The following is a 16,050-nucleotide window of genomic DNA, read 5'->3' as shown; positions in this document are numbered from 1 at the left end:
TTTTTTTTTTTTTTTTTAAGTTTAGTAAATTTAACTACTTCTTTAAAAAGCATTATTTTGTTTTTAGATTGTAATGTTGCAATGTTAGAATGTAATGTGATTTGACCCTTTTTTTGGATAGACTGCAGATAGACAGCAAGGTTACACTATGTTTGTTTTTATAACCTTCAATATGAACATTGTTTGTAGGACAATATTGATCAGGATATTTTTATTTTTTATTTTTTTTAAATAAAGTTTTTTTATTTTTATTATTCAAATAGAAAAATAATAATTAAATACTCAGATTATACCATACATCGCCATTTAGCCCAAAAATTCTGATTTATTTGGCAATTGGCTATTTCCCAACCCTACCGGCTGAAGTTTTAGCTAAACTTTAGGCTAATGATAGCTACATTATTATCACTGTTTGGACAACACTGATGGGGGGACATTCAAACTCTAAGGGTGAGCAAACACAAAACTCAAAATCAAAACTCAGGAGGTGACAAACTTATTTATATACAATGATTATACAAGAAAATCCCCCAACATGTAATGTAACACTTAAAGATGTGCAGTTATTTTAGATGTTGGTGGAGTTTCACTTCGTTTTATTACAGAGCAGCTTCACATCAGATCATCTGTCATTTTATTACTGAAGCAGTTTTGAAGAGTTTGTCTTTTCATATTTGTGGACTGAAAGCGCTGAAGATGTTTCGCATCGTTTTCTTCTGTCTGTGTTTCTGGCGTCTGGATGGTGAGTTCTAAATCTGTTTTTATGGCTTCAGTTCTTTCTCTTCTGGTATCATGTAATAAATGACTGGTTACATTTCTCAGAGAGGATTAACATTCACTGTTTGGACAGCACTGATAGGGGGAATTCAAACTCTAAGGGTGAGCAAACACAAACTGACAGAAAAATCTAAACTCAGGAGGTGACAAACTTATTTATACAATGATTATACAAGAAAATCCCACAACATGTAATGCAATCCTGGAAACAACTGCTATACACTGCACAAGAACATTTACGAAATCCACTACAGACACAGAGAAGAACCACAGCGGGTGCATACAGGTATATCCATATATAATAAAAAATAAGTCAAACTTACAGTCGGTAGAGTTGGAGGCGTCAGTATTTCACTGAATCGAACTTCTGCAGTTCTTTCCACTCATTTGTGCATTTCTTTCTCAAAAGCAAGTTTTATCAAGTGGTATTAACAGCGTATTCGCGATCAACGAGATCCGTACCTGTCAGGTCCAACAATGGTTTTAGTTTGGTTTTGTCCAGAAAACACTCATCAGAGTCCAGGGCTGCGAGAGCTTGCATGAGTTTATTGTTAGTCTCCAAACCGTTCAGCCATTTCTCCACTCACAGCATCAACTGTGCTGAAATAAAGATGATGAAGTCTCATCTCTGTGTTCATGTTGTCCTACGGTTTCCTCAACAGAGTAATGCTACCAGTTCTCACTCGTTGTGCGTTGCCTTTTGTTTGGTTTGATTTCGGTTTGGACCAGATCACAGCTAATTCTCCAAAGCTCACTGAACTCTTCCTCTGATTGAATTCTGTGAATGCAATCAGCGGCGCAATTGACAAACTTTTCCTGCTTGAATAACAGTCAGAAGTCTAGCAGTTGCATATTGGATGTTTGTCTGCGAATAAAATATAGGATTGGCTAATAATACATGTATACATTGAGTTGCAGTAGTCTAGTCGAGATAACTCTCTCGGACTCAGAAAACGTAAAAAAAAACCTAAACCTTAGCAAGGAGTCTTCACTGAAAAAAAAGAAAGAAAAAAAAAACTTGATTTCACAACTGCATTTACTTGCTTATACAAAGTCAAAGCAGAATCAAACACATCATCCATAATTTTAACAAGCTTGACACATGATGTCAGGTTACCCAGCACATGTTGTATGTTGCCAGAAACAGCTCGACCTCCGAACATAATTTCCTCAGTCTTACTCTCATTGAGAGTAGAAATCGCAATCGCGGCATTCTGCGGACAGTTCCGGAAAGGGCACTTTCCCATTGATATTTAAAGCGCCCCTCAGTGCTTAACCGTTGGATGATCAAGTGTTATGGGGGCTTTGAACTAAATGAGTGAGAGTGAATTTCTGGAAGTGAAGTTGAATGTCTGGCAGGCGTAGAAGTAAAATCTTAAGACAATCCATTACTGCCCGGCCCAAATCTTGAATGCTCTCCTCTAAGATCGGTTTTATTCGTCTTCATTCATTCTTAACCTCCGTAATTATTGCTTCCTCTCATTGTTTAAAAGACATTTCACAATCCTTGACTTGAATTTCTAAAGAACTGAATGATTTTGATTAGTGCTCAAATTATCCAGCACCTGGGTTTCAAACTTGTCAAAATTTGCACTCAGATTTCCTTCTACCTCACTCATTCTAGTTTCCAGATATTTAACTCTATTGGCCAAAACCAGAGATGTCATGATCTTCAGGAGTGGAGGAGGTGATAGTAAAGCACTTCTTCAACATCTCTAGTCTCATCAGCCTCCAGCTCAGACTACAGATAAAGACTGCTTATAAAGACTACAGAAAAAAACTACAGATAAAGACTGCTTATAAAGACTAAAGACTGCAGATAAAGACTGCTTATAAAGACTACAGATAAAGACTGCTTATAAAGACTACAGATAAAGACTGCTTATTAAGGCCCTGTTTACACGAGAACGCTCGCGGGTGAAAACGTAAAAATATTTTATCAGATGTGCCTTTCGTTTAGACGGCGACGGCGTTTTTGGGGCTTAAAAACGCAAAAAAGTGAAGCCACCCTCCAGAGTGGAAATCTTAAAAACGCAAAAGTATGCTAGACAGTGAAGGCACCGATCAGTGCTTCACATTGCCACCTAGCCGCCTGGAGTGCATACTACATTGAATTGCACACACTTTTGCGTCACCATATACACGCAGATTTCCCCCCCATAACTCTCGTCTAAACGCAGAATAAAAAATTATCACTTTTGCGTTTTCTCTTCAGATCGTTTCCATGTAAACTTAGCCTAAGACTGCAGATAAAGATTGCTTATAAAGATTACAGATAAAGACTGCTTATAAAGACTACAGATAAAGACTGCTTATAAAGACTGCTTATAAAGACTACAGATAAAGACTGCTTATAAAGACTGCAGATAAAGACTGCTTATAAAGACTACAGATAAAGACTGCTTATAAAGACTGCAGATAAAGACTGCAGATAAAGACTGCTTATAAAGACTGCTTATAAAGACTACAGATAAAGACTGCTTATAAAGACTGCAGATAAAGACTGCTTATAAAGACTACAGATAAAGACTGCAGATAAAGACTGCTTATAAAGACTACAGATAAAGACTACAGATAAAGACTGCTTATAAAGACTACAGATAAAGACTGCAGATAAAGACTGCTTATAAAGACTACAGATAAAGACTGCTTATAAAGACTGCTTATTAAGACTGCTTATAAAGACTACAGATAAAGACTGCTTATAAAGACTGCTTATTAAGACTGCAGATAAAGACTGCTTATAAAGACTACAGATAAAGACTGCTTATAAAGACTACAGATAAAGACTGCTTATAAAGACTGCTTATAAAGACTACAGATAAAGACTGCTTATAAAGACTGCAGATAAAGACTGCTTATAAAGACTACAGATAAAGACTGCAGATAAAGACTGCTTATAAAGACTACAGATAAAGACTACAGATAAAGACTGCTTATAAAGACTACAGATAAAGACTGCAGATAAAGACTGCTTATAAAGACTACAGATAAAGACTGCTTATTAAGACTGCAGATAAAGACTACAGATAAAGACTGCTTATTAAGACTACAGATAAAGATTGCTTATAAAGACACAGTAAATGCGTCTGAACTATAATCAGGCTCTGTGAGAGACTCAGTCTCCCGGTCTCGACAGGGTCAGCTGGCGTTTAGAAATATTATGAGGAAGTATCAACTAAAGAATGAGTATAAATTCAATCAATTTACTAGCAGGGGCACAAATGTGTACATATACATATACAAAACTCCAGCAAGTAGCCTACACACAGCTTTAACCCCCTGAGGTCTACGGTATCGCCGGCGATACCAGCTCACTTTTTTTTTATCAATGTAAAAGAAACTCATAAATACTCTGTTGACTTTGATTTTCCATAGGAGTTTCATACATCAATCGATTCTGTTAAATGTGTATTATTTTTGTGTATACTCACAATAAAAACAAAGTGTTGTGCTTTTTGCCAAATAAAGAAAAATAAACACGAAGCGAGTTCTGCCTTCTCTCTGCCAGTGAAGTCCATTCTGAAACGCGTCCGAAAATGAACAATAACTCAGCGAATACTCAGTCAAACAGGCATACAGACACACAGGCATGAAGCTTGAATTCTCTTCTTTTAAATGAAGTAATTTATATAAAAAACAAATATTCTCATCTTGTGAAATCTGTATTAAAAGAGAGCGAGATGTCAGTCGTTCTCATCTCAGCTCATTACGTTTTAATCGGCCCCGCCCACGGAGAGCGCGCGCTATTCAAACGCAAATGACTGAGATGATCCCATACAAACTGTGAACGCCCACATATCAGCTCGAGAAAACACATCAAGTTTATTCAGATCAGTGTACTTGTCTACACTGTCTCGCAGCGCTGTGAGGAATAATAATAATGGAAAACTTACCTCAGAAGTGCTGGTATTTCGAGGAGCAACGGATGGAATAATGTAGTAAGTTTTTTTTTTCATTCTCAAGTAAATCGCGTTTCTGTGTGAATGAATGAACGGCAGAGATGCGCTGTTTACCACAACTCGCAAAAAGACGGTTTAAATTTGAATTGCGTTTCTGTGTGTGAATGAATGATCTGCTTTTAGCAAACTATTTTGCTATAGTAAAATCGATTGAAATATGTTGAAATAAAATGTATTTGTATAAGCAACGTATTAAACTGCAAATTAACATTTATATTCCTTATAATAAAAACGAAAGACCTATTTTACAGACAAATGAAAGACAACATTTCGTTGATTAGTTTTGGATAGATTACACATTTTTACTGTAAAATATCTGCCACCTCAAATAAGCTTTTGTTTGCCAATTTTTGCTAATATGTTAAATATAGTATGTTTTGTCAATGTAGGCTATATTCGAAGTAATGAATCCTTAACTTTGAAATATGTATGATAAAATGTATACTTTAGTTTTTACAAAGAAAGATTACACTTCAATTGTTGTTGTAATTGTAACCTTTTTAATAAAAAAATATATATTTACAAGGTAGATGTAAACAAATTTTAAAAGGTAAATATAAGCATTTTCTTTAAATAATTTTTATTGTGTTTTATTATTGACAAATTTGGGGAGCGGATACATATTCCAAAACTGAAAATACAGTATGAGAATTAACTGCACAATTAATAGACATGTTTTCCTTGGATATTATACAATTTGCAAGCAAAATTTGTAAAAAAAAAAAAAAAAATTGACATGCTTCCAACTGTGAACCAATTTGGTAGAATATATATATATATATATATATATATATATATATATACTGTATATATATTGCTCTTGCATTCTTTCTTGTGGCTATAGGTGACACACCTGAATGAATGGCTCATTAAGTATGCGGGCCCCATTGTCTCCTCAGGTGTGAATCACTACATATGCATGATGCTGTTGAATGGTTGACGCCCCTTGCGCATATTGCCTTTACAAACAAAAAGTGTTTTACAAGATTTAAATCAATGTATTGTGTTATGTGAATGATAAGGGCAGGATGATTTTCACATCATTTTGAAGAAAAAACTCTAGGCAAAGACATCAATTAGTCAAAAGTCTTATTGACACGTATTTAGTATGTGTTTTGTGGCCTTATTTCAGAAACTTTAGTTTTTAGTTTTTTCAATAACCATGCATAAACATTATTCTCTCAAAAATGCAAACATGTACATGCATGTTGCTCACATATTATGGTAGCCCTGTTTGTGCTAAATAGAGTGTAATTATACCTTTGCCATTAATATGTTTATAAGCAACTGAAAAAAGCACAAATGTCAGGGCATGTCAGAACATCTCAAGGACACCAAAAACCCCTCAGACCTCAGAGGGTTAACTCAACATCATTTGAATAATTTTGTTTTTCAGTTTGAAGAAAAACACAATAAAAATGTGGGATACCATCCGTTAAGCTTTTGATACCAATATAGTAAATGTCATAGTGAGCACTAACAAGTAACCTCCATAGAAAGTTTGTATATAATCCACAGGTTTAAACGGTTCCAGGCACGGAAAATCCAAACGAAATAATCCAATAATTTGGCACACACTTAATTAAAACATAAGACTCAGAGGATCAGCAGAAGAAAAATAAATACATTTTTCCCCATCACTGACCTAATAAGGTATGAAAACAATGAGCGAAGACTCAAACATCCTCATTTCGTAAAACCCCCTCCCTTATATCGGTGACCTCAGCCTCATTCCAGAGGAAAAGAACTACAGCAGAATTTGTAACAACATTGAAGTAAAAAGGGGCTTTCCCACCGTATAGTTATAGGAACTTAGTTATAGGAACGAGCCAACAGGGTGTTTCCCCTAGAACTAATGGTTCCCATAGGAACGTTTTCCTGTTGCATTCGCACCGCCAGTAGGAAATCTGAAGTGACGTAAGACGCTTGTTGTTGTGACTTTTATTTTGACATTGCTGTGAACGGCAGCGCTCGTGTTCTCCGTGTTCATTCGTTTATGATCTGTCTAACAGTCCTGTCTAAATACGTTAGAACTGCTATACATAGAAAGTAGACAGTAATGAAAAGTTATTAGCGTTTGCCGTGTGGTTGATGTCCAATGTCGCTGAGCAGAAATACATGATCATGTTTCTCTTGGTCCCTCAAAGATGCATTGGATTTTCTCCTCAGCCTAAAGGTTTAGGTCCATCTATCACTGTTTTCCATGTTTGTGGAGTTAGTTTGTGGAGTACATATATAGGCTATAATCTGTGTGTTTACACAGCCTTTTAAAAAATGGCGGGTTCTAGTGTTTTGCGTGCGTTCGGCCAATTAGCGAACACTAACATCACTGGTAGTTCCTATAGTGCTGGTTCAGACCGACTCTGAAGTAGGAGTAAAGTAGTTCCTCCAAAAGGAGTTCCTAGAACTAAAATCGTTCCTAGTTCCTGCGGTGCGAACGCGCCAAAAAACGGGAACTTCCGCCAATAGTTCTAGGAACTATGAAAAGGTTCCTCTGGTGCGAAAGCCCCTAAAGTGTATTTTTATTTAGTTATTGTTCCATATATAAATATAGCCTATTTCTCTTTTCATCTGTCATCTTTTTTTCTTTGTACTGCAGCAGAATATTATTCACTTCACATAATGATTAGAAGTATTTCAGTGAAGCTTCATCAAACCAACATTAAGTGATTTTAATGCTTTAATCTGTAAAAAAACTCTGTTCTTCAGGTGTGTTTGGTGATGATGAAGTGAAAAGAGTGTCAGTGAAGGAGGGAGATTCATTCACTCTAAACTCAGATCTCACTGAAATAAAGGATGATGATGTGATTCAGTGGAGGTTTGAATATGATGAAGACACTTTAATAGCTGAAATCAATAAACGGACGGACAGAATCGCTGTATATGATGATGTTCTTGATGGGAGATTCAGAGACAGACTGAAGCTGGACAATCAAACTGGATCTTTGACCATCACAATCATCAGACCTGAACAGATTGGATATTATTCACTACAGATCAACAGCGAGAGAAAGAGAAAGTTCAGTGTCCTTATCTTAGGTGAGGTAAAAAAAAAAAATGGTTTCACTTGTTTTTAATGACAAAATTTGTATTAATTCATACATGATTTTGTTTCTTTTGTTGTTTTTTTGTTTATGTTGTTCATTTAAAAATGAAATTTTAAACCATGTAATTTAGTAAAACAAAGTGATTTCACAGTATTTATCTGACAAAGCCCGTTTGTTTGATCTGTGTGTGTTTTGGGTTTTACAGGATGGGTGTTTGTGTCAGTGAAGGAGGGAGAATCATTCACTCTAAACTCAGATCTTACTGAAATAAAAGATGATGATGTGATTCAGTGGAGGAAAGGATTTTATGAAGACACTTTAATAGCTGAAATCAATAAACAGGATGACACAATCACTGTATATGCTGATGTTCTTGATGGGAGATTCAGAGACAGACTGAAGCTGAACAATCAAACTGGATCTCTGACCATCACAAACATTAGATCTGAACATAATGGATATTATTCACTACAGATCAACAGCGAGAGAAAGAGAAAGTTCAGTGTCGATATCCAAGGTGAGGTTAAAAAAAATGGTTTCACTTGTTTTTAATGACAAATTTTTTATTAATTAATACATAATTTTGTTTCTTTTGTTGTTTTATGATATCATTCATTTCAAACTGACATTTTAAACTATTTGATGTAATAAAACTTTGTGAAGTGATTTCACAGTAATCTGACAAACCCTGTTTGTGTGTGTTCTGTGTGTGTTTTTGGTAGGATCAGTGACGTCAGTGTCAGTGAAGGAGGGAGAATCACTCACTCTAAACTCTGATCTCACTTATATAAAAGGTGATAGTTGGATTCGGTGGATGTTTGGAGATGAAAACACTTTTATAGCTGGAATCAATAAACGGACCGACAGAATCACTGTATATGATGATTATCTTGGGAGATTCAGAGACAGACTGAAGCTGAACAATCAAACTGGATCTCTGACCATCACAAACATCACAACTGAACATGCTGGAGATTATAAACTACAGTTGTTTCAATACAGTTTCTCATCAAAAGCATTCAGAGTTTCTGTCTCTGGTGAGTAGAGATCATTTGCCCTATCCATCAAACATTGTTTTTTGTTTTGTTTTGTTTTTTTACCATCTATTTACATATTAATTGTTGAATCATTTTATAGTTTGAGATGATAAATCGTATAAAGACTTACTCAACCAAAAAATAAGATTGTTGATTTGATTTGTTCTTACTTATCTTTTTCCCTCATGTTTTCCAGCACGTCTGCCTGTTCCTGTCATCAGCAGAGACTGTTCTTCATCTTCATCATCATGTTCATCATCACCATCAGGATCTCATCCCAATCCCATCAGCAACCAGACTAAACATCTCAACATCACTCAACTCTGTCACACATGTTCAGGTACGGCTGATATTAGTTGATGTAAGCGCTGATATTAGCGTTTATGAACTGATCTGATCTCAGTTTGATGCTTTTATTCCTCAGACTCTGTCCACTGTTGTGGTCCTACTGAAGCTGTGATCCGATTGGTCCTCTCTGCTCTGGTGGGCGTGGCTACTGTCATTGTTCTGGTTTATGACATCAGATCCAGAAGAGCTGAACGAGATCAAGCACATATACACACATCAGAAACCTAATGGTGTCATTTCTCATACTACTATTTTTTGTCATTTATTAATCTTCATGTGGTTTATTTCCACCCTAGAACATAATTTGAGAACAAACAGCAACATATTTTCTCATTAACTCAATCAGATCAGACGTCTCTAATACTGAAGCTCTTTTACTGACTAAACATTTCTCTCAAATAAGACACAGATCTCACTTTACTACTGCTGTTCATCTGTCATCTGGATTTGTTTGCCTTTGTCAATAAAGTTTTTTTCAGTCTGAGGTTCAAGAGTTTCTCCTTGTTTTATTAGATTTATTGTCGAGCGCAGGAATACTAACCCTATGTATTTTAACAATTCTAACACTACATCACATATAAAACGACATAATTTTAAACATTTTTTAAATGTTTACATTATTGTTAAGGTAATTCTTCCTTTACCACTAAAATATTTTAATTTTTTATAAGTTTATATTTTTTTTACCTCTGCAAGATTTTCTGAAGCAAACCACATATACATTATGTATTAATGTACCGAATAATGTACATTGAAGGTTTAATTCACCCGGTTCACCCCCACATGTGCATGTTTGTTGGGTTTTACTTTAAAAACAGAAAATCCTCAGTTAAACTAAAAAACACTGGATTTTATTGATTCATTTTCACTATAGCCTATTACTAGCTTATATTAATTGTTCCTACATTAATTAGTGCTTACAGATTAACTTAAAGGGTTAGTTCACCAAATAAAAAAAATAAAAAAATCTGTCAGTAATTACTCATCCTCATGTTGTTACAACCCCATAAGACTTTCGCTCATCTACAAATTAAGATATTTTTTATGAAATCTGAGAGCTGTCTCACTCCTCTATAGGCTACTCTGTAATTGAAACTTGCCGGCCCAGAAAGTTAGTAAAGACAATGTTTAAAATAGTCCAAGTGACTACAGTGGCTCAACCATAAGTTTATCAAGCGACGAGAATACTTTTTGTGCGCAAAAGAAACAAAAATAACGACTTTATTCAACTCTTAATTTTCTTCTGTGTGGGCTTCTGACGTGAATTCACAAGAGCGCTGCGACGCATGCGCAAGAACTGAGAAGATGACGCTCACGATCATTATGGGAATACACATATGACCCGGAGGGGGCTGCATATGGAGAATCACTGGGGTGTCCAGCCGCAGGTGGAATATTTCAACCCCAGGGATGGAAAGGTGGCTTGCCGAGGGAAAGACACATGCTCAGAGAGGCTTACAGTGGAAATACACATGTGCCTCGAGTTGCTGCCTGAGTGGGCAGTCACACCAAGGGGGCACGGTCGACCTTGCTGCTGGTATGCCAAAGCAATGGCGTCCACTATCCAGTGAGACAACCTTTGCTTGGAGAGAGCCTTTCCCTTCAGCTTCCCACCATGACAGACTAAGTGCTGGTCTGAGTTCCTGAAACACTGCGTTCTGTCTACGTAGGCACGGAGGGCGCGTACTGGACAGAGCAGTGCCAAGGCTGGGTCTGCCTCCTCCGATGGCAGCGCTTGCAGGTTCACCACCTGGTCTCGAAAGGGAGTGGTGGGAAGCTTGGGCACATATCCAGGCCGGGGTCTCAGGATCACGTGAGAATTAGCCGGCCGAATTCCAGGCACGCTTCGTCAATGGAGAATGCCTGCAGGTCCCCTACGCTGTTGATGGAGGCCAATGCAACCAGGAGCACTGTCTTCATTGACAGGAACTTAAGCTCCACTGATTGCAGAGGCTCAAAGGGAGCACTCTGCAGGGCAGTTAGTACCACTGAGAGGTCCCTAGAGGGTACGAGAGGAGGGCGATGAGGATTCAGTCTCCTCGCTCCTCTCAGGAACCTGATGATCAGGTTGTGCTTTCCGACGGACTTACCTTCGACTACGTCGTGATGTGCGGTGATACCGGCAACATACACTTTCAGGGTGGAGGGAGACAGCCACCGCTGGTGGTAGGGTACTCAAACCTGCCTCATCCCGTCCAGGAGCCACACGTGGAGGATCCAGAGATCGGGATGAGTGTGCCATAGGGTGCCACATCCCTGAGAAAGAAGGTCCTTCCTCAGGGGAATTGGCCAGGGAGGTGCTGTCGCGAGGAGTACAAGTTCAGGGAACCAGGTCCGGGTGGGCCAGTGTGGCGCAACCAAGATGACCTGCTCCTCGTCCTCACTGATCTTATACAGGGTCTGTGCAAGAAGGCTCACTGGGGGAAATGCATACTTGCGTAGGCCCCGCGGCCAGCTGTGCGCCAGTGCATCCGTGCCGAGTGTGCCCTTAGTCAGGGAATAGAACAGGTCGCAGTGGGACGAGTCGTGGGAGGCAAACAGGTCTACCTGTGCGTCCCCGAACTGATCCCAAATCAGCTGAACCGACCGCGGATGGAGTCTCCATTCTCCGGGGAGAGGCCGAAGCCGTGAGAGCTCGTCGGCTGCACAGTTCAGGTCTCCCGGAATATAAATAGCTCGAAGCGACCTCAGGTGGCGGGCGAGTTGCGACATATGCCGGGAGCGTAGACCACCTTGTCTGTTGATGTACGCTACTGTCGCGGTATTGTCTAATCGGACTAGTACGTGCTGACCCCTGAGCAACGCATGGAAGTGGTGCAGGGCGAGACGTGCAGCCAGCAACTCGAGGCAATTGACATGCCAAAGGCGCTGGGGTCCTGTCCAGGAGCCCGCGGCAGCATGTCCATTGCACATGGCACCCCAGCCCGTGGTGGAGGCATCTGTCGATACAACAACATGCCTGGAAACTCATTCTAAGGGCACTCCGGCCCGTAGAAAGCTGAATTTGTCCACGGGGGGAAGGTCTGACGGCAGGCCGGAGTCACTGGTACTCGGAGCGTGCCGTGTTGCCATGCCCACCTCGGGACTCGATTGCGAAGCCAGTGCTGAAGCGGTCTCATATGAAGCAATCCGAGTGGCGTTGCTGCGGCTGCGGATGCCATATGCCCCAGGAGCCTCTGAAATAGTTTCAGTGGAACCGCACTCGAATTGGCGGAGGCAAGCCAGCAGTGACTCCGCGCGCTCGCTTTGTAAGCTGCGCGCACATGGCGACCGAGTCGATTTCCATACCGAAAAAAGAGATCCTCTGCACGGGGCAGAGTTTGCTCTTCTCCCAGTTGACTCGAGAGCAAGCTAGGATCAGCCAGTCGTCGAGATAGTTCAGGATGCGAACCCCGTGTTCCCGTAGAGGAACAGGGCTGCCTCGACGACCTTCGTGAAGACGCGAGGAGACAGGACTAGCCCAAATGGGAGAACCGCGTACTGATATGCCTGCCCCTCGAAAGTAAACCATAGGAACGGTCTGTGTCGAGGTAGAATGGAGACATGGAAGTAGGCGTCCTTCAGGTCGATCACTGCAAACCAATCCTGTGGCGCACACATTCGAAAATGCTTTTGGCCGTGAACATCTTGAACGGCAGACTGTGAAGGGAGCGGTTCAAGACGCACAGGTCCAGGATTGGCCATAACCCACCGGATTTCTTCGGGACAATGAAGTAGGGGCTGTAGAACCCGGACTTCATTTCGGCTGGAGGTCTTGATTGCACCCTTCGCCAGTAGGGTAGCAACCTCCACTCTCATGATAGGGGCAAAGATTCTACTAGAGGTACCAGCCTCTCGAGACTGGTTTCTGGATTTTGTTGCTGTTGAGTAGTCGGTTCGTCGCCCTGTAACGGCGCACCGGCAGGGAACGACCAAACAGGCTGCTCTAGCACCCTCCTCGGAGGGGGCGGGCATCCCGAGGCCACTACGTTTCCGGGTGGACCTTGAGATATGTGCTCGCCGGAGACCGCTGCGCCCTGTAACACCAGAGGTGGCAGGGTTGGCAGAACGGTCCCCTGAGGGCACCGAAGAGAGACGGGCACCGTGAAAAGAGGTGTTAACCGCTCTGCTTCGGGGGGGACTACCCTCATCTGTCCTGAGCCCTCGGACGTCAGGACTTTTTCCCAGCAGCCTTCTTGGCGGTAATAACGGTCCGCAGATCCGCTCTACCCCTCGAAGGCTGCTGGGTTTGAGAGCGCCCTCCGTGTCCCCGAGATTTTTGTGGGGGAGCACGAGAGGACACACTCTTTTTTTGAGTGGCACGATGTTCAGCGCTCTTTTTAGAGGAGTGAGGCTGCTCCCGCTCAGCAGCCTCAATGAAAGAACGGCGGGGGAGAAGTTTTTGCAATGCAGCTGCCTGTTTAGCAGCTTCCTGAGATTTAGCTACCGCACTGTTCACTGCATCACCAAATAAACCAACAGTGGAGACCGGAGCATCTAAGAGAACGTGTTTTTCTTTCTCTTTTATATCGCTCAGATTGAGCCACAGATGCCTCTCAGTGGCCACCAGGGCAGCCATAGACCGCCCGATTGATTTAGCGGTCTCCTTGGTGGCCCTGAGAGACAGATCTGTGGCTCTGCGTAGTTCGGCCACTGTGTCAGGACCAATTCGCCCGCCCTCCTCTAAATCCCCCAATAATCCTGCCTGATAGGCTTGCATAATAGACATCGTATGCAGACACGCTGCAGCTTGACCAGCGGCTGCATACGATTTATGAACCATAGCTGATGTGAACTTTACTGGCTTAGAGGGAAGTGAAGGAGCCTTCAAGGAAGATGCCGTTGCTGGAGAGAGATAGCTCGCAAGCGTCTCCTCCACCTTCGGCATCTCCCCATAACCATGCTCTTTATATTTATGAATGGAAGAATAGTGGGATGTTTGTGGTGTGGAAACTCTGTATGACACTGGTTTTCCCCACGATCTCGACACCTCGGTGTGGAGATCGGGGAAAAACGGAAGGCTTCTGCGCTGAGGCTGTGCACGAGATGGCAGGAAGCGTTCGTCGAGCTTACTTTTCGAACGAACGTCCTGCCTATCCTCTGGCCACTCAATAGATAATCTTTGAACTGCTCTCGTCACAACATCGAGCAATTCCTCAAAAGCGTGAGACAATTGCAGTATTGGTGCCTCTATCGGGGGGGAAGAAACCGCAGCGCGTGCTTCCGCACCCTGATGAGAGGCACTGGGTCTATCAGAAGGAGGCTGAGATAAGGCAGAGCCCGTCTCAACATCCACTGATAAATCCATTTGTGAACCCCAGGACTGAGATCGACGCCGTGCCTCGGCAGCGGCGGGACCCAAGCCCTGGGGAACATGGTCGGGATTGAACCGAGCCAAGCGGGATCGGAGCGTACGCAATGGAAGCGCCTCGCAATGCACACAGTCACCACCCTCGAGTGCTGACTGGGCATGCTCCTCACCCAAACAAACAACACAAAGAGTGTGAGTATCACCTCCCGTTAAATAACGCGGGCAGGGATGGACACACACTCTAAACTGCTGCTTGCTCGCCATACTGAATATATATATAATAATATAGACAGACAACACCAAATAACAGGGACAGATTCAACACAGAGCGCAACTGAAGACTCAGAAAGCTTTCGTTTTCTGTTTCGGGCCGGCTTTTATAGCTTCCTGGTACGTGACGTCACCCGCCTCTGACGTTCCGCCACACCATTGGACTGATTTGACATGTGCTTCAAGACGTCATCACGCAAAGCGTTCCCCATAGCGTCAGTTTCGACGCAACGCGAGTTCCCTTGAAAGGGAACTCTTGGCTCCGAAGTGAAAACATAACATAATTTTATAAACATAAAAACGTACTTCCTTGTATACCCACAAGGTGGGGTGGAATTACGCTATGCAAATTCCGCAGACCCATGGCATTTTCTTGCCATTGGCTCGTTTTGTATTCTCGAAGGTGAGAGGCTGTCTAAGCGAAACCCCATTCATCATCACAACGTAACTCATAGTGACCACGAAGGGGAACGGTTGCTTTAACCAATCAGAAAATCAGTCAGATTTAATCAGCCAATTATATTCCGGGGCCATCTAGCAGGCGTCCTTTGATTGGATGGTCAGAGCGCGTACTATTACTTGTCAAGTCAAGTCAAGTCATCTTCATTTATATAGCGCTTTTAACAATGTAGATTGTTCCAAAGCAGCTTTACATTGAAAATAGGAAATTAAAGTAAAGTGTTTTGGCTTTATAGCAGCTCTAGAATAAAGTTATTGTCCAACTAAAGTTATTTTGATTGATTCACTTCCGTCGCAACGATCATTAGTTATTAACTTAGGGGCCGCTAACACGACACCGTTTTAACAGAAAACTCTTAAAGGTAGGGTAGGTAGGATTTTTATAAAAAACTTTTTTTCAAATTTGTTTAAACTGTCTTTATATACCAATACATAATTAAAATGTAAGTGCTCTGAAAAAGAGAGTATAAAAATCGAGTGACTGTAGACCTTTTAATCTGCAATAAACACAGCTCATTATTTCCATCCGGGACGAAACAATTGATTGGTTTGGCCGACTGTCACTCTCTCTCGCAACCATGGCTACCACCACTGTTGCTACAAGATCTGCCCATATGCGCGCACCCGTTTGCTTTGAGGAGTGCAAGAGAGGCGCGGAACCTACGAAGAGTAAAATTATGGCAGAGAAAGAGCATTCAAAATTCAAAGCACCTGCATATGCAGTCAGCGAAGGCAAACAAGGCAAAAACTACTTCCTCGGACCCTGGTTGCCCACACTCTTGAACGACCTCCTCTGCTTCGCCCTCGACCCTGGACCTGTCCTCGAACCGACGATGTGGTACTTGTCTCCGGAGTGTAAA

General features: G+C 41.4%; 1 protein-coding gene and 1 long non-coding RNA gene across 2 annotated transcripts in view; one reads left to right on the top strand and one right to left on the bottom strand.

Annotated features, from left to right (window-relative positions):
• The window catches only part of LOC309502435, a 188,375-nt gene that overhangs the window by 30,865 nt on the left and 141,460 nt on the right, over positions 1 to 16,050 (bottom strand). The window lies entirely within an intron of this gene.
• Positions 653 to 9,615, top strand: LOC309502366 (uncharacterized protein). The gene is made up of 6 exons (XM_082174756.1): positions 653 to 742; positions 7,449 to 7,778; positions 7,992 to 8,303; positions 8,509 to 8,823; positions 9,020 to 9,163; positions 9,248 to 9,615. Exons 1-6 carry the CDS (start codon positions 697 to 699, stop codon positions 9,397 to 9,399), a joined length of 1,299 nt encoding a protein of 432 aa, XP_082030882.1. The 5' UTR covers positions 653 to 696; the 3' UTR covers positions 9,400 to 9,615.

Source organism: Leuciscus leuciscus (genome assembly GCF_965113295.1).
Source record: "Leuciscus leuciscus genome assembly, chromosome: 7".
Lineage (NCBI taxonomy): Eukaryota > Metazoa > Chordata > Actinopteri > Cypriniformes > Leuciscidae > Leuciscus > Leuciscus leuciscus.
This window is presented reverse-complemented; position numbering and strand designations above follow the sequence as displayed.